Genomic DNA, 22907 nt, shown 5'->3' with positions numbered 1-22907 from the left:
GGAAAGAGAAGACACCCGGCTGGGTTATAATGACACAATACGACACCAGGGTTTCGATTCTCAAGTATATTCGTACGGAAAAAGGTTAGATTACAGGGGCTAGAGGTATATTACAGGAAGACAGGCACTTAGACACACTCTTATATTATCCCCGGACAGACGACAGACACACGGGACAAAATGCTGACTCACACGGGGGTTGATGAAAAGGGGAGGCAGGTCGCGATGGCTCAGGTGCACCTGGCTCAGGGACAGAATCACGTACGGTGGTGTCCAGAGATGCGTGAAGGTATCACAGCGCTTGTGGGTCGCGACTTTGGTCTCAAGCTGGGGAGGTCGCTCAGCGCTCGGGAGGGTGGCGTCTTTTCCTTCCAAGCTCGGGGCGCATCTCTCTTTTCGTCCGGCGCGGGGCCGCGTATATATCCGGCGGGGAGTGACACGCCCTCGGCTCGTTAGCGCCGCCCCAGATGGCATCGGCCCATGGCTTCTCATTGGGTGCGGGGGTTACCGGCTCCGCCCTTGACGAGGGGCCGACAGGGAGCCCCTTCGTGGTAACCCCGTGGAGCGCGTGGTCAATGGTGGCTAACCGAGCCGGAAGGAGGACGCCCACTCCCCATGCCGTCACCGCGCCGCCCCCCTCTTTTGTTGTTGTTGTTGTAGTTGGCGCTTCTTCATGGGGAAGAGATGCGGAGAGGTATGGGGAGGTCCTAAACTTCCTAACAGGTGCCATATAATCACATTCTGGTGCAACGAAGAGTCATAATTAATGGAAACAAGTCCTTAACTGACATAGATTAAGAATAACTAGCAAGATGTCCTATAATTGTCTACGTGTGGTGCGGGGGACCTGGGCACGACATTTAATGGGGGGATGAAGGGGAAGATCGGCTCTAATGGGTGTTGTTTACAGACAATGGGACTAGGGAATGGGGTAAGGGAGAGTTGGGGAGTATCGGAGAAAATAGGGGAATATTTACAAGCGGATATGGAGGCCAAATTCCATATTCGCAACAATATTGTGGCGGACACAAGCAAGGTACACAAATTCAGCGCACCAGCAGGTGGCGCGAACGTCCAGGTGGGGAGCTGGAATGCATGCCCCGCCTATCGACCGACCGGCCACGCCCGGGGACGAGGCGTGGCCTCGGCACATATATGCGGGCTCTAAGCTCGGGCCCGCTCAGTGCTGCAGTTCGAGCTTTCATAATAAAGACTCTTGGTTTTATCAAACGCGTTGTGGCCTACCTCTTTGGCAAGCAAGTTGTGTGCGCAGCACCACACTTCACTGGTGACCCCGACGTGATTTGTCTGTGATGACATCATCAGTCGTCAAAACTTAATAAAAGGGGTAAATATTATGTTGCATCCATATGGTATTTGTTTTAGATGTTTGAAAGACTTGTTCAAAAACTTCTTGAGAATGCGCCACGTTCGGGGCCTTCTAGGAGTTAATTAAATTTCATTCATTATGCGCAGTGCTTCAAAGTAAAACCATATATATATATATATATATATATATATCAGTCACTTTTCGATTTCATACCATCAGTGGTGAACCGCCATTAAGGTATCCCATCCAGCTATGCTGTACCTTAATGGGAGCGATAAGTGCCAGCTGCCACATGGCACATTACCTCTGGTATCCACTCATTATATGGCACATACTCATACTTATATATATATATATATATATATATATATATATATATATATTGTTACGGACACGGCTTCAGATGTTATGATGGGCCGAGCGGAATGGCCGCCGTGTTCGCACAGTTTACCCGATTACCCCCAACTTACCCGATTCCACCCGACGTTGACCAAATCGCGCTAAATCAATGAAGGAAAGGACACAACGACTGGGATAAATGAAACGACGCAAGGGGTACAGTTCTCAAGACCTCCGGAGGAGGATATAATTAGTGGGGGAGAAAAGGGGTAGATTACAAGGCAATGAGGTAAAGACACAGAAGAGATAGGCACTTAGACACAACCTTATCTATCCCCGACAGACCACAGACAAACGGAACAAGACTGACTTACACAAGGATTGATGGCAGGGAAGGACAGGCAGTCGATAGCACAAGGTGCACCTTGGCTCAGGGACAGAATCAAGCACGGTCCAGTCCAGAGATGCGGGGAGGTGTCACAGCGCTCGGAGGTGGCGTCCTTCTCTCTCCAAGCTGAGGGCGCATCTTACGTCACCTCCCTCTTCCTGCGCATGCTCAGTGGGGAGTGACACGCCCTCGGCTCGTTGGCTCTGCCCCAGATGGGATCGGTCCGCCGCTTCTATTGGGTGCGGGGGTTACCGGGCTCCGCCCTTGACGAGGAGCTGACAGCGAGCCCCTACTTGGTAACCCCGTCGAGCACATGCTCGATGGCGGCTCGTTGGAAAGGCATGGTGCCCTCCCAACACCCCCCACCAACCAAGCCGGAGTGAGGACGCACACTCCCCGCGCCGCCGCCGCTGTTGTTGTTGTTGCTGTTGCTGTTGTTGTTGCTGAACCGTGAGGAAGAGCTGCGGGGAGGTATTGGGAGGTCCTAAACTTCCTAACGGTGCCATACAATCACATTCTGGTGCAACGAAGAGTCACAATTAATGGAAACGAGTCCTTAACTGACATAGACTAAGAATAACTAGCAAGATGTCCTATAGTTGTCTACGTGAGATGCGGTGGACCTGGATGCGACATTTAATGGGGGAAATAGGGGGAGGTCGGGTCTACAGAGTGTTGTTTACAGAAAATGGGACTAGGGAATGGGGGATTGGGGATAGTTGGGAAGTATGGAGGAAATAGGGGAATATTTACAAGCGGATATGGATGGATGCCAATCTCATATCCGCAACATTGCACCCTTCTCTACCTCGGGGCGTCCCGACCCGATAAATTTTTACCTACGTTAGTGTGGCACTCAGATGTAGTTCCCTCTACTATTAACTCAACCCTGAGTGCGACAGTTTTACAGATGTTCACAAATGAGTAAATATGTCCCCCTGCGACGTTGCACCCTTCTCCTAACAGAAACACACCCACAGGATAACCGAATCGCGGAAAGCATTCTCAAACTAAACATACAGCCGGTAGGGAGCATTATTTACACAAGACTGATATTTACACTACGATCCAGGACCTGTTCTTTGAGGAACACATGCAGATGTTATGCATAGAGAGAGAGCACGCATGCCAGCATCGATACACCAACCCACGAGTGCCCTGTGGCCCTAGGCCTTTAATAATGTGCAGAGCACCCCATCCAAGCACCAAAAGCACCACCCCATACACACAGTCAGCACCATCCGGTGCACCAATAAAGTGTTCATAAAAATGCACAATCAAGTGTCCATGGTCACCGGTGGTGTCGCAGCCGGCCGATGTTCTGCCGCTGGTCTTGCCTTTATGGAGTGCACTTGGCCTTCTGGCTTCTTTAGGAATAAAGAAAGGCGCCAACCGCGTCCATTTCTAAATTGTGGCCGTCAGGGGGCCAACTATAAGTGGTTCACCTGTATGGCATAGGTGCCACGTTGACCCAGAGGTCCATCAACGGGTGGTGCTTGCCCGCAAAAGAACTGCGGTCCATTGTGGGCGGCCACAAAAATTGCGGTCCATATGGTGTATCGATCCAGGCAGCAAGCAGCGGAAGTACAGGCCCACAACTGCAGAGCCAGCACCTCTCTCTCCCCTCTCTCTGCCCCAAAGCCAGATCCTCGGAGGTGGGAGACAAAAGAAGACAAGTGAGTAAGGTGGTAAGGGCGCAAAAGTGCACGCAATTCAAGGTAATGCACACTGGGGGCACATGGGAACCAGGTGAGACAGGTACGTTCCTACCGTACGCCCCCCCCCCCACCAGGTAACCTACATTGCCCCGCCCTTACCCCTTACTGTATCCACAAAACACAACACTACCCATAAACACCTACTTTACACATCAAACAAACGTCCCTACTGTCTTCCCCGTTCCTCCCATAAACCAAATTCGTCTTCTCTCCCTCCTAACCAATCAAATTTGCCATTTCCAACTCTCATCAAAATTTGCCATCTCCAACTCAACATCAAAATTTGCCATCACCAATTCATCATCAGTCCCTCCTAGGGAGGGAGAGATGGAATCACCCCAATGTCTCATCCACGTCGTGATGCGTCTCACAAATCCACACAGCAATTCTCATTTCCTGCAACACAGAACAAAGGAACACAGGTGTGGAGTCATCATCATCACCTCAGGTAAGTGGCTGCGTATGGTGCGACAGGTTCATCAATCCTAACTATTTCCGAAATGACTTTAACAACTTTACATTACCCGGGGCCTTTCCCTGCCAATCCATTGGCCAACTTACACTATGGGTTCTAAAAACCAATTCCCCTTGACCAAACTGTGGTGCTTCTCAATTTGGGGTCTCACTCCCCCGATTCATCTCCCGGTGCCCTCGCACAATTTCTGGGCTGTGACGTGTAGCTCTCCCAGCAGGTCTACCCACCTGCACACCTCCACCACTGTAGTTGCCACCCGAGCTTACCTGCTCCTCACCCTAACCTAACTAACTGGGGAAGGCCCTCTCGCACTCTCACCCCCTCAGTGCCCTCTCTGGCACGGGCTGCCCGATCCACACCCGGGATCCTCAGGCACCCACTGACACTAACGGCTCCCAGAGCCCACCTGCGGCCTCACCTGGCCGACATCCTCACAGTGGTGGAGTGCCCAAACCAACTACACACACTAACAGGCTACACGCCCAGCCATTTCCACAACACTAATGCACCCATCCACAATACCATTCTGCAACCGCACCACAAATGCCAATATCCAACCACAATTTACCTATACCCTCTACCTAACACTTACACTACCCGCCCCGGGTACTCGTGAAAGGGGTCCACTCTTCCCCCATCCACACCTTCGCACCATGCACACCACTCCGTACCACTTACTCCATGTATTCCACACACCTGTACTTGCACACCTGTGCTCTCATACTTGGTGCCGCCTGCACCCTTCTCTCCCCCAAGCGCATTCGCGCTGATCCACAACACTCACTACTCATACACTGCTCCACACACCTGTCCAGTTCTCACACAGCATCATCTCATCTAACTACTCCCCTCTGAAACTTGCGCTTCCCAGTCGTCCCTTTAAACTATTGCACTCCCTCGTCATTATCATCCACTCTAATCTACCTGCGTCCCCTCTACAGGTATCCTTGTCACTAACTAATCTTAACGTTGCCTAATGTCATCTTCTAGGGCCCTACACACAATATCCTAACCCACCCGGGCTAGTTTTCACTGCCATACACCGCATAATCTATAGCGCATTTGCACCCTTTTTGTGAGGGATGACAGAGTTGCCATCCCACCACATCGGGCATCTCCCACTACCAATTTTGCACATCAAATTTCAACAAATCAAAAATTTGCCAATCACTACTCATCATCTGCCAATCATTACTGCTAATCATCAAATTTTGTTTTTTTCTAATTTTGGGTCCAAAACACTAACCTCATCACCCGCCTACTTATTAGATCCTCTCGGTGCGCCAATTCCCTTCTAAAGCTCGGCTTCGTACAGCCGAGCAATGAATGCGGGTTGTTTTGTGCCAGCGGCTGGATACGTCCGGCACTCGGTGCAGGGACGGGGGCTTACCCGTGCCGAGATCCCACGCACCACCTCGGCGCGGAGCCATCCAATTGCCCGATCTCGACCTGCCGGAATGCCTCAACAAAAAGTGGTCGCCATGACGACCCTTCCTATCGGGCTGCCCGCTCCGCCTAGTGGAGCACGGACGCGGCCGTTCAAAGCGAGGCCCAGCGTGGATCGCGTACGGCGGTCCTTTCGAACCCGCCGTGGCTCGGATCCCCGCTGGTTCTCGCAGCACGCGAAGCCCGGCACGCACCGAGGGCCCGATTTGGCTAAAAGTCGCTCTAACCGCTAACCCGGTTACCGTCGATGCCTCACCTGCATGCTCACACGCATACGCTACCCCTTTCTTGCCCATACATCCAGCTGTTCCCATGCTCCTCGTCGTACCTTCTCTAACACACCCAGGTACACTCATTCCACTCACAGCCTTGGTCACACACCTGACCACCGAACACTTTGGCACACATTCGTTGTTCGCACACCTCACCAACACACCTCTTCGCGCCCCTTCCTCGGTCACCTCCTCTGTGACAATCACAGGTGTGCTTTCACTCGCACACCCAACCACGTGCCTCACTACCAATTCCAGCGTGCATTCCCACACACGCTCTACCATTCCAGGTGTGCTTCCTTTCTCACCTGTCACAACCAACTCACGCTCCGTGTCACTCTTACTACTCTCACCTCCACTCTTGACAGCGCACTCACCCTTACTCTCGACAGCGCACTCTTTCCTCATGCACCCGTCCGTTACACACCTTTCTCGCGCACACTCTTGCGCACACTCTCCCGTTACACCCTCTGTAACACTCACCACAGGTGTACACTCTTCCTTACTTTTGACAGCGCACTCTTTCCCCATGCACCTGTCCGTCACACATCTTTCTCGCACACCCTCTCCCGTTACATCCTCTGTAACACTCACCACAGGCGTGCATTCTCCCTTTACACCCTCCGTAACACTCCTCACTATGCGCTTCCATGTGCTCCCTCGCACACGCGCTACGACCGACTCACTCTCGACAGCACCCTCACTCCTTGGCACGCAATTTTTCCTCACACACCCCAGAGTCGGACTTTCTCGCACACCTCCTTTTTCGCACACCAGACCTGTCGCACACTTCACCAACGGCCTCTCACGAACACCCGGGTCCATCTCGACCCCCAAGCTCATTAAATCACCTGGCGCATCATACGCACGACCATATTGGTCACCACTTACACCGGGTCCTCTTTCTCTTCGCTTCTCCTCCATCACCTGCGAATCCCTCATCCGGTTAATGAGCACATCATCACGATCCGAACACAGACTTTGGACCAATTCTTTTACCTCCTCTTTTATCTCTTTCTTATCCCCTCTCCGTCGCTTCTTAATTTCGCTCACCCCTTCTTCCACTTCTTCTAATTTCTGCTTCACCTCTTTTATTTCCCGGTGCGTCTCCTCAAGTTCGTCCTCTAAGGCTACCTTGACCGTTTCCATGTGCCTCCTCACCTGCCGGTCCTTCGTCTCCATTACCTCTGTCACCTCGTCCAACCTCGTTGTCAGTCCCTCACGTACCATCTGACATTGCCTCTGTGTCGCTATCAAGTCATTTTTTATGTCGTTTTGTGTCGCTCTTAACCCTCCTAGTACCGCAGTGTTCCTTTGAACCTGCTCCGTTAGTTCTTTTTGTCCCTCCGTCAGTTGTTCTACCCCCAGCGTCAACTCCTCTATACCACCTTGCAATTTTACAGTCCCCTTTCTCACCTCCTTCTCCATGCGCTCCTTACAGTGCCTCACCTCCTCGCGCACTCCTCCGACCTCCTCACTCACACCTCTTCTGATCTCCTCTCCCATCACTTGCATCTCCTGCCCAGATGCCACCCTCATCTGCTCCATTTCCTCCCTGTGAGCATCCAATTTAGTTTCTACCCCCATTCTGACCCCCTCTATCTGCTGCCCCATTTTTTTAACTTCCCTTTCCGCTTGGTCCCTCATGTCCCTCAATTTGCCTTCCATACTGTTTTCTAACCCCTCTAACCCATTTTTCACTCCCTCTATCTGATTCTCCTGGGCAGCCATTCTATTTTCCACCCCCATTAACCCATGTTTCACCCCTTCTATCCCATTGTCTAACCCCTCTAATTTCTTGTCTAATCCCTCACCGGTACCCCTCGCTTCGTCCCTCATTACCCCCATTTGGCCCTCCAATCGCTCACCCTGAGCATCCATCCGGTTCCCCATTACCCCCAATTGCTCACTCTGCAGTTTGAGGGACGCCTGCATTTGCGCCATAAATTGCTCCATGAGGGCCTGCATTTGGGCCATCCCTCCCACTTGTGCAGCGGGTGCGGCCGCCGTAGCCATGTGCGAGGCGCCATTTTGCGCGCCCGCCACCTCGTGCGCGAGGACGCCATTTTGCGAACCTGCCGCCCTCACTGCTTCGCTCTCCTCATGTCCCTCAATTTGGTCCTGGATCGACCCTGCCTCACTCTCCTCTACCGGAACCCAGCCGTCTTGATCTGCCATAGCGCGACTTTCAAAATTCGGGTTTTTATTTTAAAACAAAACAAATTTCACCGTTAATAATTTTGAGCGCGTGAAGCACGCTTCGGGTCCAATCCCACTTCCCGACACCAATTGTTACGGACACGGCTTCAGATGTTATGATGGGCCGAGCGGAATGGCCGCCGTGTTCGCACAGTTTACCCGATTACCCCCAACTTACCCGATTCCACCCGACGTTGACCAAATCGCGCTATGCTAAATCAATGAAGGAAAGGACATAACGACTGGGATAAATGAAACGACGCAAGGGGTACAGTTCTCAAGACCTCTGGAGGAGGATATAATTAGTGGGGGAGAAAAGGGGTAGATTACAAGGCAATGAGGTAAAGACACAGAAGAGATAGGCACTTAGACACAACCTTATCTATCCCCGACAGACCACAGACAAACGGAACAAGACTGACTTACACAGGGATTGATGGCAGGGAAGGACAGGCAGTCGATAGCACAAGGTGCACCTTGGCTCAGGGACAGAATCAAGCACGGTCCAGTCCAGAGATGCGGGGAGGTGTCACAGCGCTCGGAGGTGGCGTCCTTCTCTCTCCAAGCTGAGGGCGCATCTTACGTCACCTCCCTCTTCCTGCGCATGCTCAGCGGGGAGTGACACACCCTTGGCTCGTTGGCTCCGCCCCAGATGGGATCGGTCCGCCGCTTCTATTGGGTGCGGGGGTTACCGGGCTCCGCCCTTGACGAGGAGCTGACAGCGAGCCCCTACTTGGTAACCCCGTCGAGCACATGCTTGATGGCGGCTCGTTGGAAAGGCATGGTGCCCTCCCAACACCCCCCACCAACCAAGCCGGAGTGAGGACGCACACTCCCCGCGCCGCCGCCGCTGTTGTTGTTGTTGCTGTTGCTGTTGTTGTTGCTGAACCGTGAGGAAGAGCTGCGGGGAGGTATTGGGAGGTCCTAAACTTCCTAACGGTGCCATACAATCACATTCTGGTGCAACGAAGAGTCACAATTAATGGAAACGAGTCCTTAACTGACATAGACTAAGAATAACTAGCAAGATGTCCTATAGTTGTCTACGTGAGATGCGGTGGACCTGGATGCGACATTTAATGGGGGAAATAGGGGGAGGTCGGGTCTACAGAGTGTTGTTTACAGAAAATGGGACTAGGGAATGGGGGATTGGGGATAGTTGGGAAGTATGGAGGAAATAGGGGAATATTTACAAGCGGATATGGATGGATGCCAATCTCATATCCGCAACAATATATATATATATATATATATATATATATATATATATATATATATATATATATATATACACATACATACATACATACATACATACATACATACATACATACATACACACACACACATCATACATGGTACAATGGTTATTTCCATTTTATATTCTATTTAAAGGATAATTTATTGACATAAATTAGGATTTGTGTGGTTAATGAATGCTTGTCCATCCCAGTAAGGCCTGGGCAGTAGTCCAAGCAGTCCTCAGGGAGGAAGGATTTCGGGGCCTGTTTACAGGCCTAACAAGCACCATCGCCCGCGAGATGCCTGGATACTTCTTTTACTTCGCTGGATACCAGTGGACACGTTCTATGCTTTCAACTCCAGTCTGCACCGATAATTCACTCGGTCAGACCAATGCTCTTTTGAAAGTAACAATGTATTTATTCATTCATTTTTTTCACGGTATTTGTCATGACTACCTTGATTCATTTGTGGGTCTGACAAGCTGGTGCACACTTACCTTTGCACTACTATGGAGCTTGGGTTTGATTCCTGACACGAATACAAACGGTCTTGCTGCTTCACAAGCAGGACATTGAATCACAAATTGCATCGTCTCTCAAGTGGACGTTAAGCCGGGTGTCCGGTTATGCTAGTATTAGCTGGTGGACGTTTTAAAGATCCCACAGTGTATTTTGTGAAGAGTAGGTGAGGTATTGCCAGAACCATGAACAAATTACAAATTTCTGTCCAAATCGGCTCCAGTTGAACGTCCGAGCTGTCCAGTCCAATCATGATAGACTTGGGCCAAACCTCCCTTTCTGCCAAATAACACAAGAGCATTAGCTGAATATCAATTAGAACTAAGAAAAAATGTTGAAAGCTGATTTGTTTTCAGTAAAGTTGCTTTGATGTCTATTTAGCATCATGGAGTAAAATCCACAAAAATCCCACTTAAGGAAAACTCAGAATCCAAGATGGCAAGCACCACAATTCGTGGATATAAGCAAAACACTAAAAGATCCATAACTCTGTTATTACTTGTCATAGGAAGGTGATTTTGGTGCTTAGACCCAGGTTTTGGGGTACGGGGAATTCAAAGAAAATGTCTTCAATGATGCCAGCCACAGAAAATGGAAGTTTTAACATACTCATATCATAAGATCAGGCAGAAATGTTTTCAGAATCATTAATGGGACAGGTATTGGTGCATATTTGCCCAATGCATGTAGAGCACATGAGGTGCAGAATAGGCCAATAATCGGTGCAGAATAGTTCCACAACATTGTTCAGTGCAAAATATTTCCACGCTGGGTGGGATGGTTCAGCGGGAGGATGGTGGAGAGGCGGGGGGATGGGGGGGAGGGGGGAGGTGAGTGGGTGGGGTGTTCAGTGGTGTATGCTCCTATGAGAGCCAGTGATGTTGAGAAAATGCTGAGCTTTAGAAATGTTCCTACAAGTATATATTCCCTTTTTAAGGCCATTTTCCCTGCTAGAGCGGGGGATAGCCTTGCCATGGCAATTATGACCATGACAATAATTATGGTTCCCTTTTTGAGGCAATGTTTTTATGGCCAGATGCCCTTCCGACGCCAACCCTTTAGTTGCCTCTTACGACACGCAGGGATACGGTGTACCTATTCTAAACCGGGGCACACACCGGCACATTCATCCCAGCAAGATGGTACTCAATTTGCTGACCTCGGAAGGATGACAGGCTGAGTAAACCCCCTGGCGTTAATTCAACGATCGACCGGGATTCGAACCCAGGATCCCAAGCCAGCACCCTAACCGCTAAGCCAACACTAGGCTATGTTCCTACAAGTATAACCATTGTAATTATGCTCAGGTATCATGTTTACAATGACCATGTGAAATGATGTACTCGTGATCACGCATGTGCCTAGGTCACCTGTCTGTTATAACGGCAGGGGGAGTCGGGGGCATCATGTTCTGGTTAGCCGTTTACCCGATAGACTCTGTGAAGTCCAGGATGCAGATCAGGGTGGCTCATTGTGCTGGGCATGGACTCCCACCACCGCGTCACTTCTTCCACTTCTTCTCTTCCATACTCCGTACTCAAGGTGGTTTGGGTTTTCATCCAGGTGTTATGCATGTTTGGAATCAATCATTGCTGTAACATATGATTCTTTTTCTTACGTGTGGCTCTGAATTTTTATTTACTGTGAAGTCCTTCGTGACAGCGGAAAATGGTAATTGCCCCACTTTCCACCTTCAAGAATATACACTACATGGCCAAAAGTATGTGGACACCTGAACATCACACCCATATGTGCTCATTGAACATCTTATTCCATAATCATGGGCATTAATACGTAGTTGGTCTCCCCTTTGCTGCTATAACAGCCTCCACTCTTCTGGGAAGGTTTTCCACTAGATGTTGGAACATTGCTGTGGGGATTTGCTTTCATTCAGCCACAAGAGCATTAGTGAGGTTGGGCCTGGCTCGCAGTCAGCGTTCCAATTCATCCCAAAGATGCTCGATGGGGTTGAGGTCAGGGCTCTGTGCAGGCCAGTCAAGTTCTTCCACACCGATCTCGACAAACCATTTCTGTATGGACTTTGCTTTGTGCACGGGGGCATTATCATGCTGAAACAGCAAAGGGCCTTCCCCAAACTGTTGCCACAAAGATGGAAGCACACAATCGTCTGGAATGTCATTGTATGCTGTAGCGTTAAGATTTCCCTTCACTGGAACTAAGGGGTCCAGCCCGAACCATGAAAAACAGCCCCAGTCCATTATTCCTCCTTCACCAAACTTTACAGTTGGCACTATGCATTCGGACAGGTAGCGTTCTCCTGGCATCCGCCAAACCCAGATTTGTCCGTTGGACTGCCAGATGGTGAAGCGTGATTCATCACTCCAGAGAACGCGTTTCCACTGTTCCAGAGTCCAATGGCAGTGAGCTTTACACCACTCCAGCCGACGTTTGGCATTGCGCATGGTGATCTTAGGCTTGTGTGCGGCTGCTCGGCCATGGAAACCCATTTCACGAAGCTCCCGGCGAACTGTTGTTGTGCTGACGTTACTTCCAGAGGCAGTTTGGAACTCGGTAGTGAGTATTGCAACCGAGGACAGACGATTTTTACATGCTACGTGCTTCAGCACTCAGTGGTCCCGTTCTGTGAGCTTGTGTGGCCTACCACAACACGGCTGAGCCGTTGTTGCTCCGTGACGTTTCCACTTCACAATAACAGCACTTACAGTTGACCGGGGCAGCTCTAGCAGGGCAGAAATTTGACGAACTGACTTGTTGGAAAGATGGCACGTGGAATTCTATGACGGTGCCACGTTGAAAGTCACTGAGCTCTTCAGTACGGCCCTTTCTACTGCCAATGTTTGTCTATGGAGATTGCATGGCTGTGTGTTTGATTATATATACCTGTCAGCAATGGGTGTGACTGAAACAGCCGAATCCACTAATTAGAAGGGGTGTCCGCATACCTTTGGCCATGTAGTGTATTTGTGCAGCAGAAAAACCTTCTTCACCTTAATTTATGCTGCAGTTTAAAATAAAATAAAATTCTAATTTCCTGTGGACTCTTTGAATGAATAGTCTTTGAGACAAAAGTTTCATTCTTCTATTTATTCATTCCCATAGTTGGCCTTTGCTCTCGTATCACAATTCATCTCAAAGACGTAATTTTAATTCAAGTGCACTGTATTTGAATGTAATTTTAATGTACCCACTGAGTAGTTCACCTTTCTCAAATATTTTATCTGAATGATGTACAGGATTGAAATTTCACATTCTCATCGTCTTCGTTCAGGTGCAGCACAAGGCTGCTAGGCTAGCATCATTGGCTGAGGGCATGTCTGTGCCACTGATGCCCCCTGGAGGTTTAGGCAGTAATTTAGAATTTGTTCAGGGTACCGGCAGTAGCTCGCCTACTCTTGATCTCACGGTGCAAAGGACACCGTGGGATCTTTAACGTCCGCCAACTAATGGTAGCAGATGGTACGCCCAGTTTAACGTCCATCCAAGTGACGGCACACACATCGACGAATCACCCTGCTTAGGAAACACCGGGATGACTGGGCTGGGCCGAGATTCAAACCCTGGCTAGACAGTTTACAGGTGAATGTGGGTACCTCTAGAGTCTAGGCCATCATGTCAGCCCACATTTGCAATAAGATGGCTGCATAACTGATTTGAGAGGCTTTTGGGATCAATTGATAACGTATTTTTCTGTTTACACAACACATGTACTGTTACAATCAGCAATTTACTCCAATCCCTTTATTCGACCGAGTGAAGCGACGTCAAAGCCATTTATTCCTGATAACACCCTGCAACCCATGCCTACAGAAAATAGACATTTTGGAACGCCGGCCACAATTTTCCATCCAATCATCATGTAACTTTGTTGAGTCATTCTCCAATCTCCATGGACAGGAGCTGCTATGTTGAAAGTTTTCAGCTCAAGCAGTTGCGGAGAAAACGAATTAAAAAGTGAGGGCCTCGGCCGAGGTTCCACAACATGGCCAACAATGGTTGTGGTCGCATATTAGTAGTACATAATATGTACATCTTTTACAGTGAGCTAATACTCACTGTGCAGCAGTCGGTACTTTAAAGATGACATAATGTCCGTTTATCAAAGGTTATCATTTTGGTAATTATGTCCGTTCCTTGTCCACAACGACGTCACATCGAAAGATCGAAGTACCTTTGATTCCGTACACTTATGCATTCGGTATAGCTGATCATAAATAATGCCTAAATAGGAAATTCAGATATAATGTATGTCATTTTTGGGCCCAGTCCTAAGGCTTGTCTGGCCTGGGCCATTTACGAGTACATTTAGCACAGTCTCTCTCTCTCTCTCTCTCTCTCTCTCTCTCTCTCTCTCTCTCTCTCTCTCTCTCTCTCTCTCTCTCTCTCACTCTCACTCTCACTCTCACTCTCACTCAATCTCTGCTGGACTCGAGTTTTGGCCCTGTGTGTTTCCATTTCAGGATGGCAGGTGTTGTACTCAGGCCTCACCCCAACTCTAATTAGAGCTTTCCCTTCCAATGGCGTGCTCTTCTGGGTCTTTGAGATGACCAGATACTTCCTCAACACCAAACTGCAGCATTAATTGGCCAAGATAGCCATGCAACGTCCTTGTTTGCACTATTCCCATGTTAATTGTGTTTTCCACCTCCTTTCTTTCATTTGTTTCAACTCTGCAAGTAGTGGTTTCGTGGTGGTGTTGGTTGTTCGGTAGTGTTATGGTTGTTTTGATTTGGAGTGGTGTATTCATTACAACTATGAATGAGTGATCTTAAATTTTGATTTACCATCTCTCTCATTTATCCCGTCATATTAACTTCCTTTGTTTTTTTTACAAGTATTTTCTTTATTTTAAATCACATTCAATATCTTGCCATCCTCCAAATGTAATAAAAAATATTTAGGATTGTTCGTAAATTGTTATTTTAATAAAATAATAATTTTAATTGTTGGTTTCTTGTTATGTTGATACAGGGCTTACAGGATAGCCGAAACTCAAGACTCTCGAGGGATTCATACTTGCATCAGAGCTGTCTAGCCTTGGTTTGTATCTTGTGAGAAACTGCACAAACAAATAATCCGTTAATTGCAAAATAGCTAGAACCCCAGATGCGACACCTGCAAATGCATTCTCTATCGGGATTTAAGAAAGAGTTTGGCCCGGGGGTTGCATGTTCACTCCAGCATTTCCAGCGACAATCGCATACTCTGTTACAAAAGACACCGTGGGATCTTTAACATCCAACAGCAAATAATAGGAGATGGAACACCCGGCCTAACGTCCATCCGAGGAACGATGTCCTCGTCGATGCCTCGGCTTTCCTGCGAAACACCAATTTGGCAATTTATAGACGGATCGAGAATCAAACCCAGACTCGACGACTCAAAGGTACTTTAAGAGCACTACCTGTGCACGATTCGATCCGCAGGGGGGAGGATACAAAAACACAAACTTCTTGAAGTTTTGTCAATTGAGACAAATTTCAGCTGTAGAGTGGCCTTCATCAGGTATGGACAAAGGGCCATGTGCACTCATGTCTGAAATCCCCTTCCCTTCCCCCACCCCCTCTGCTCACTGTAGGAGTGGGGCAACACAGGCCTGCACTAGACCATGATTAATATCCAGCGTTATCTCTACTCTATAGTATTGTCGCGCAACTCCGGTTAACACCAGAGTCGTGGATGGCCTAAACGGTCTTATTCGGAGGCAATGACAAAACACGGATTCGGCTATGGCCACGCGGGAGGAAGAAGGAAAATGGAGGCTGCGGCGAAAGCACTTACCTTGGTGAAACGACGGCAGCTGCAGGGAAATGAATGCACGCGACACCGAATTAAAATGTACAAAAATAAAGATTTATTCACGGACCCGATAACAATGAAACGCGACGGCAATCAAATAAACTAAATCCTATATTCGGGATCCCGCACACCAGACTCAACAAACAAGAACAAAGGAATGGAATACGAAAGAAACCTGTTCGTTATGTAAAGTGTAACCGCGGAGCTCGGGCTTATCTGGTCTTTGTCGTCTTGTATTTGGCTGCTGTCCAACATGGCTCCGTTTGGCCCCGATGTACCCACGAAGCCTCACTCCAAACTCCAGAGCACCGCTCCCAGCACCACGAAAAAAGCACCGCGCGTCCAACGCAGGCCGGCGACTCCAAATGAGGTCAAAAGCAAGCGAACTCCACTCGGGCTACGACCCAACTCGGGTTGCGCCAGACGAAGAAAACCGAGCACCGCTAGAGACTGCCAGAGCACGAGCGTAGATGTCCAAACATCAAGAGGGCAACTCAACTACTGGTCAACTCGGGCCGTGTACTGCGAACCAACGCCACCAGGGACAGGACTCTCCCCACTCGAGATCGCACCGGGACTGCCAGGGCCAGAAATTTGCACGCAGAGTTCCGCGCGCTCTTTTTATAACCTCGGGCGGTGACATCAGCCGAAGCGCGGCACCCAACCAGAGCCTCGTAACTTCCCGCCCTTTGTCGACCCGCTTCGCGCCTTCCGCGTCCATTCGCGCCAACAGATCACAGCCCTCCTCGGCGTGGTACTCAAGGTGGATAGGCCTGTCGGAGGTGTAAATGGCGGCGGCCATGCGGCGGTGTCCTGGCCTGGTTTCTTCCTAAGTCATGTCAGGGGGAGGGTGTTATTTAGTGTTGCACTAAGGACTTGTCGGAATGTCTATGTGGTGTGCAGTGCCAAAAGGGACAAAGGTTTGGCTAACCAGGTGAGGACACACAGGGTCGCTACCCATTAATCCCTAACTCTACTTAACACACGAACCTCCTGGTAGATTCACAAGTATACTCCTTACCCGACAAAACGCCTACACATGAACTTATTACAGGTAGTTTTCCTTACCGCGACACCTCGAAGCATGTTACCTACTCAGCTCTATCTGCTCTACATATCACTACCCACCAGACATAACAGTATTTATATCTCTATAGTATTTATATCTCTATAGCATATCTCTATAGTATATCTCTATAGTATTTATATCTCTACAGTATATCTCTATAGTATTTTATTTCTAATTCCGTTAAGAAAACGCTCGATGTTTGGCAAACGTTGTGGTGATGGCATATCCTTCATAAAAAAAGAAGTTTAGCCTGGTCACTTAGAAAGTGATTTCTAATCACTTTCCTATCTGCTTTTGAAAATGCTTGATATGTTCCTGGTTTTTAATTTTGTTACATGTTTGCCTTCTTCCCATTTCTTCCTTCTTCCAGACCTTGTGACGTTTGCAGTCAAGCTGCGGGTGGCATAATGTGCTGGGTGGTGCAGTTGTGCGGTTGATGCAGTGCCCACTGTAGGTTAGAGCAGGATTTTGGAATTTTTCAGGGTGCTGGCGACAGCTCAGCTACACTACACAAAGGATACTGTGGGATGTTTAACGTAGCGGCAGGCGGGACACCCGGTATAACGTCCATCCAAGTGACAGCACAGATCGATGAATCACCCTGCCTGTGCAGCACCAGGATGGCTGTTTATAGCTGGCTCGGGAATCAAACTCAGGCTAGACAGGACAGTTCAGAGGCGAGTGTGCTCCCACATCTTTATTGAATAGTAACCTGGAGGTTAAATGTCACATCACATCATCAGCTTCATTGGCATGTTTGGTCTTTCACTTCATTGCTGATAAATCATCCAAATACACTTTAATCGAGTCATGCAAGATCTAATAGTGCAGGCAGTTAATTTTCTGATCGTTAAATGGTGTTCTATTTGACACCTATCGCTTTCTAGATGCCTTACTTTTAATTTGCTTCAGCTTTTTAGGGTTTCCTCGAGACTCGGAATTGGACCTCACAAATTGGATTCTGACTTGGACTCAAGTTTGGGTTCTCAGACTTTGACTTCAAACCTTGAGAAGATGTCCCAAACGAAAATACCTCGACAGTCGGACTCGACCTCCAGCTCAAAATCTCGGGGCTCGAACTAGACTTGGTCACCGGTGTTTACTTGTGAAGGAACCAATTGAAAAGGCCTGAACGACTGTCCCATTCCTGTGAAGACGTTCCTCGAAATGCAACGTTGCATCGCATACTTTCATTTGGTGAATTATCTTATTGTAAATACGGTACTGCTTCTCCAACATAAATGTAAGCCATGGCTATGTTGGCTCAGCAATTAAATCCCACCTATGCGGCCGCACAAACAAAATAAATAAATATCACAATAATTGCCGTTCAGAGCTCAACACTGAATACTGTCCCAAAATTTGACGAAGGAGTGTAGACCGTGACGTCTTCAGTCGGTTTCCTTCTCTGAGATGCAGCCAAGTCAGACTTGCAGGCTCGTCACGCGCAAGTGTTGGGACGGTCGTGGACGGGAGAACTAGGATCTGACGCGAAAGGATGACCCACTGAAGACGGTATTTTTGGGACAAACTTAATACATATTCACTTTGGTTATTACAGAAATCCATAAACTTTTGATCGAAATCCCACACATGGATTTTGAGTAATTCCTGCAGAAAACACCTTTTCAACTTCATTGAAGGTTTCGTAATTTCTCACATCAACTGTAATGCCTTAACACGCCATCTTGTTTACTGTTTGAATAGTTGTTTTAATTCCATCTTTCTTTTTTCTTTTTCTTTTTTGTGGGGAGTGGAGGGTAATGTAATGTATCTCTTTTGTCATCCTTTCATTAACCGCAGGGATGTCTCCATAATTCATGCACAAAGTAGACGGGCAGAAGCCTCCTCGATTACACCAGTCTTTCAAAACTCGTTTGCTCCTGGTTTGTAAGTTATATTTTGAAACAAAATTGGATGTTGAGGGAAGCCCATTCGATCGTTGTCTGCCGTCGCGTCGTTATCATTATTGGGGTTGTACACCACACTGATGTCCCCTATCACAATATCTTGGACTTCATTCTTGTCCTTTTGATAGCGAGATGTGATCCACTTGTATATGGCAATACCAGGTACGCAGGCACATGGCAGAGCTGATAGCAGCGATAAGATGGCGACAACCCAGGTGGGATACTCCAGCATCAACTTGTCGGGGAACTCGGGCTGAGGAATGGGTAAAAAAGGAAATTTGAAGAAGGTGTATATTAAACCTTTAGTTGAAAGATGAACATTTTTCCTGACTGACCTCCTCTTAGAAGAGGGGTGTTTGTTTATGTTTAACGTTTTTTTTTTGTGACCCAGAGAACTCACATTGCTGGGGTCCCAGGCCTCATACTCCAGGGTGTTTTGGGACTCTACGATGATGTATGCTACCAATATAATGCATATAACTGCAGGGCTGATGAATCCCCACATCACAATCCACACAGGGTTGGGCTTTCGTTTCAACATGAACTCAAGGTCTTCTCTAAACCTGTGTTAGCAATGACAATGGTTGCAGAAATTGTTGATATTTTGGCCGTTGCCTCAAGTTCATAAAAAATATTCAACTGATAAAGACATTTGTTGATATTGATATCAATATTACAAGTTTCATGTTTCTTGCTAATCATGTCTTTGGATGTTTTTTAAACTACATTTTGTAGTATTCCAATAATTTTCAAGTCCTACATTAGACAGATGAGAGGCAGGAAGGGAGTGGAAGACGATAAACCTTCCTTAAGTGGAGAAAAACAGGCCCTACCATTCAGCCTCTTGGTGAGAGATGTCGGTGATACCCAAAGGGTTAATTTCCAGTTGATGCAGGAGCCCTATCCCACAACACTCGATTGAGTGGCATGCAATCGTTGTCTGCCTGGAGATGTGTACAGGGTATTTATAAAGTCCCTATCTATTTAGTTGCCCATTATTTCTCTGAAATAGATAGAGACTTTATAAACACCCTGTATAATACTGAGTAAAGACTGGACCTTTTGGCTTGTTTGGAAATTTATGCCCAAAGACTGATCCTGATCCAAGATGGTTCAGGGTTATTATTATTTTTGTATACACTAGGGCATTGCCCGTACTATATCTATATCTAAAATTATATCCCCCCCCCTCTATTTACATGAAATGGTTTGGTCCAAAGCGAACGGCTTGCGAGTATGGTGACAATCCCCCCCCTCTATTTACATGCAATGGTTTGGTCCAAAGCGAACGGCTTCCGGAGTTTGGTAAAGAAATCGCCATCGCGTGCACAAACGCGCAGGAAAGCGAATGAATCGCAAATTCGGTTTTATTAGTTTTAAAACATAGTTTAACGCCAACATAGTTTGCAAACGTGAAATAAATGAATACGCTCTCAAATGTGCCATCCGAGGCAGAGTGTGTCCTCCACGTTCGGCACACGCGATCGTTCGCTGCTCTCTGATTGGTTGAATCGTTTTTTGGACATAGCTCGGTAAGTAATTGTCCGATTAATATGAAACCTTGAAAAGGCACATCCTCGGGTCCCCAGCAATATACCTGGCAAGTTTCAAGTATATCGGACCGGTAGTTGTCGAGAAACAGCGGTCACAGACAAACAAACAAACGTACAAACGTACAGACGTACAGAGATTACTGGAATTATAGATAGATATTCCAGACTCGTGGAAGAGCTAGTACACTGAACGGATTAATACGTAACAGGATGCCAAAGGAACGGTAGAGAGAAGGAGGACACCCCAACAGCAGAGTTGAAGGCCTAGATTGAGGGAGACTTGGACAAACAAAAGGTGTGGGAATGAATGGTGGAAAAGGGGGGGGGGGAGGGGTGGTGGAGGGGACAGGAGAGGATGCATAGGGTGGATAATATGGATACAGTGATCCTGGATTTAGGTAGTTTTGCCAGACGGGGGTTGATAGTGGAGTGTGTGTGCCCTGCAGAAACGGAGGGAGGGAGGACTAAGCACGGAAAGAGCAGAGGGTGCAAGACCAGAAATGTGGCAGTATAAGACAGAGAGACCACTGACCTATGTGCGATGGTGAAGTGATAGATCCATAGACTCAGCTTCATCACAGAAGATTCCAATGATCTTGAAAGCCATTCATTATATTTATCTGGCCATTCTCAGAGAGCCTCCTCAGCGTCGAAGAGTCTGGCATTTCACTCAGACAGACTGGCATGGTCTTCAAGCAGCCATCAATCATCTGGACTGATCCGCCGTCTCGACTGCCTCTGACATCAATTCTTCCAAAGCAAACTGCTCTCTCTCATGCACAGATTTATCCCATCTCGTTTTCAGTTCTCTTACCCTTCCTCCCGTCCATGGTACACTGAATCTTGTGGTGAGGCAGTTGCCCTGAAACAACTTGCCTTTGCCTCTTGGAAAGCTAATCCAACTGAAGGCAATCTCAGTTCCTTCCACCAAGCTCGGAACAAGTGTGTGTCCACCCTCAGGAGAGCCAGGAAACACTATCTCTTTACTCTCAAGACGAACTCTCAAACCTGTCTCCCTCCTCCAAATCCTGGTGGCATCTGGTCAAATCTGTTTCTGGTGTTTGTTCCCCTTCCATCCCCTCCCTTACCTCAAATGACGACACAGCTGACACCGCTTGTGACAAAGCCGAATGCCTCAAATCTGTGTTTGCCTCAAAGTCTTGTGTCCCAAACCCATCTCTCTCTGTACCCACCTCACCCAGTCGAACCCAGCTGCTCCTGGACTCTGTGTCCTTCTCTCCTGACAAGGTGGAGAAGTTTCTGTCAAACCTCGACTCTGATTATGCAGCTGGACGAGACGGCATCAGCCAACGGGTCCTAAAATCCTGCTCTGCCGCAATTTCACACCCTCTCTCAATTCTCTTCACCCTTTCTCTTGCTCAAGGTCATCTGCCATTAGCTTGGAAATCAGCCAACATTACCGCTTTACACACGAAAGGTGCAATAACAGATCCTTGCAACTACAGACCAATCAGCCTGCTCCCAATAATCAGCAAGGTCATGGAATCGATCATCGCTTCTGACATCAAATCCTTCTTCTTCTCCAATGGCTTGATCTCGGATCATCAATTTGGATTCAGACCAGGTCATTCTACTCTGGACATGCTGCTTCTGCTGTCTCAACAATGGATGGAGGTCCTTAATGTCAAACAGGAAATCAGAGCCATCTCCGTTGACATATTTTGTGCCTTTGATATGGTCTGGCACCCCGCCCTGCTCCCCAAACTCTCCTCGTATGGTATCCATGGAAACCTCCACGCATGGCTTGCACACTTCCTCTCTGGTCATAGTCAACATGTGGCCCTGAATGGAATTCTCTCATCTCCCCTTCCTGTTCAGGTTGGAGTTCCTCAAGGCAGTGTGCTGGGGCATGTGCTTTTCTGGTCTTCATTAATGATCTCTCCGACTCTCTGGAAAATCCTCTCTATCTCTTTGCTGATAACACCACTCTCTGCCACTCCATACCTCAACCCTCAGATCGGTAGGCTGCAGCCTCTTCACTCTCTGCCGACCTGGACAATATCCCAAATTGGTCAAACAAGTGGAATATGTCTTTCAATCCTGACAAATCTCACACTCTCTTTTTGTCTCTCCGAAAAGACCGTCTGGACAACCCTCCCATCTACTTTCTGAACAATCCTCTTGAAGAAGCTCTGTCACTCAAGCTTTTGGGTCTTGCTATCTGCCATGATCTTTCCGGGGAAAACCACATTTCCAAGCTGGCCTCCAAAGCCAGTCGCCAACTGGGCATCCTCCATTGTCTGAAGTCCTTTCTGAGCACTTCTGAGCTCCTCACCACAGACAAAGCTTTCATCCGCAACTCAATGGAATACTGCCCTCTCTCTGGGCTGGTGCTCCTGTCTCACACCTAGCTCGGCTTCACGTGGTTGAAACCAGAGCATTCAGAATCATTGAATCCCCCGCGATGAAGCTGATTCTGAGGGCTTTTCTCTCTCTCACCACAGGCAGGTTGGTGGTCTTTCTGTCTTCTACCGACTCCTCTCCGGCCTTGCTCCCCCTGCTCTGTCTGTGCTCTGTCCCACAAATATTCCTGCAGGACGCACAAGATCTGCCAGCAACCCTCTTCTGGTGAAACTGCCAAAATCACGACTCTCTGCTCACCTTCACTCCTTCATTCCTCTTTTCTCCCGCCTCTGGAACAAACTC

General features: G+C 48.1%; 1 protein-coding gene and 1 pseudogene across 5 annotated transcripts in view; one reads left to right on the top strand and one right to left on the bottom strand.

Moving 5' to 3' along the window:
* The window catches only part of LOC137439228 (mitochondrial ornithine transporter 1-like), a 29460-nt pseudogene extending 14531 nt beyond the window's left edge, over positions 1-14929 (top strand). Inside the window, exons 5-7 of the transcript XR_013621336.1 lie at positions 9625-9793; positions 11296-11472; positions 14370-14929. The product of XR_013621336.1 is annotated as a mitochondrial ornithine transporter 1-like (transcript). The remainder of the gene's footprint in view (positions 1-9624; positions 9794-11295; positions 11473-14369) is intronic.
* Positions 14930-17456: 2527 nt separating this feature from the next.
* Positions 17457-22907, bottom strand: part of LOC137439510 (sodium-dependent neutral amino acid transporter B(0)AT1) — a 72099-nt gene continuing 66648 nt past the window's right edge. For 3 of the 4 annotated variants that reach the window (XM_068135326.2, XM_068135327.2, XM_068135328.2), the window contains 2 exons: positions 19088-19250; positions 17457-18940 (listed from right to left, as the gene is read on the bottom strand). In XM_068135326.2, the coding sequence (XP_067991427.2) occupies positions 18644-18940; positions 19088-19250 (460 nt within the window). In that variant the 3' untranslated portion in view covers positions 17457-18643. The remainder of the gene's footprint in view (positions 18941-19087; positions 19251-22907) is intronic. The other variant, XM_068135329.2, reaches the window with a different exon arrangement.

This window comes from Myxine glutinosa, chromosome 14 (assembly GCF_964187855.1).
Source record: "Myxine glutinosa chromosome 14, kmMyxGlut1.1, whole genome shotgun sequence".
NCBI lineage: Eukaryota > Metazoa > Chordata > Myxini > Myxiniformes > Myxinidae > Myxine > Myxine glutinosa.
This window is presented reverse-complemented; position numbering and strand designations above follow the sequence as displayed.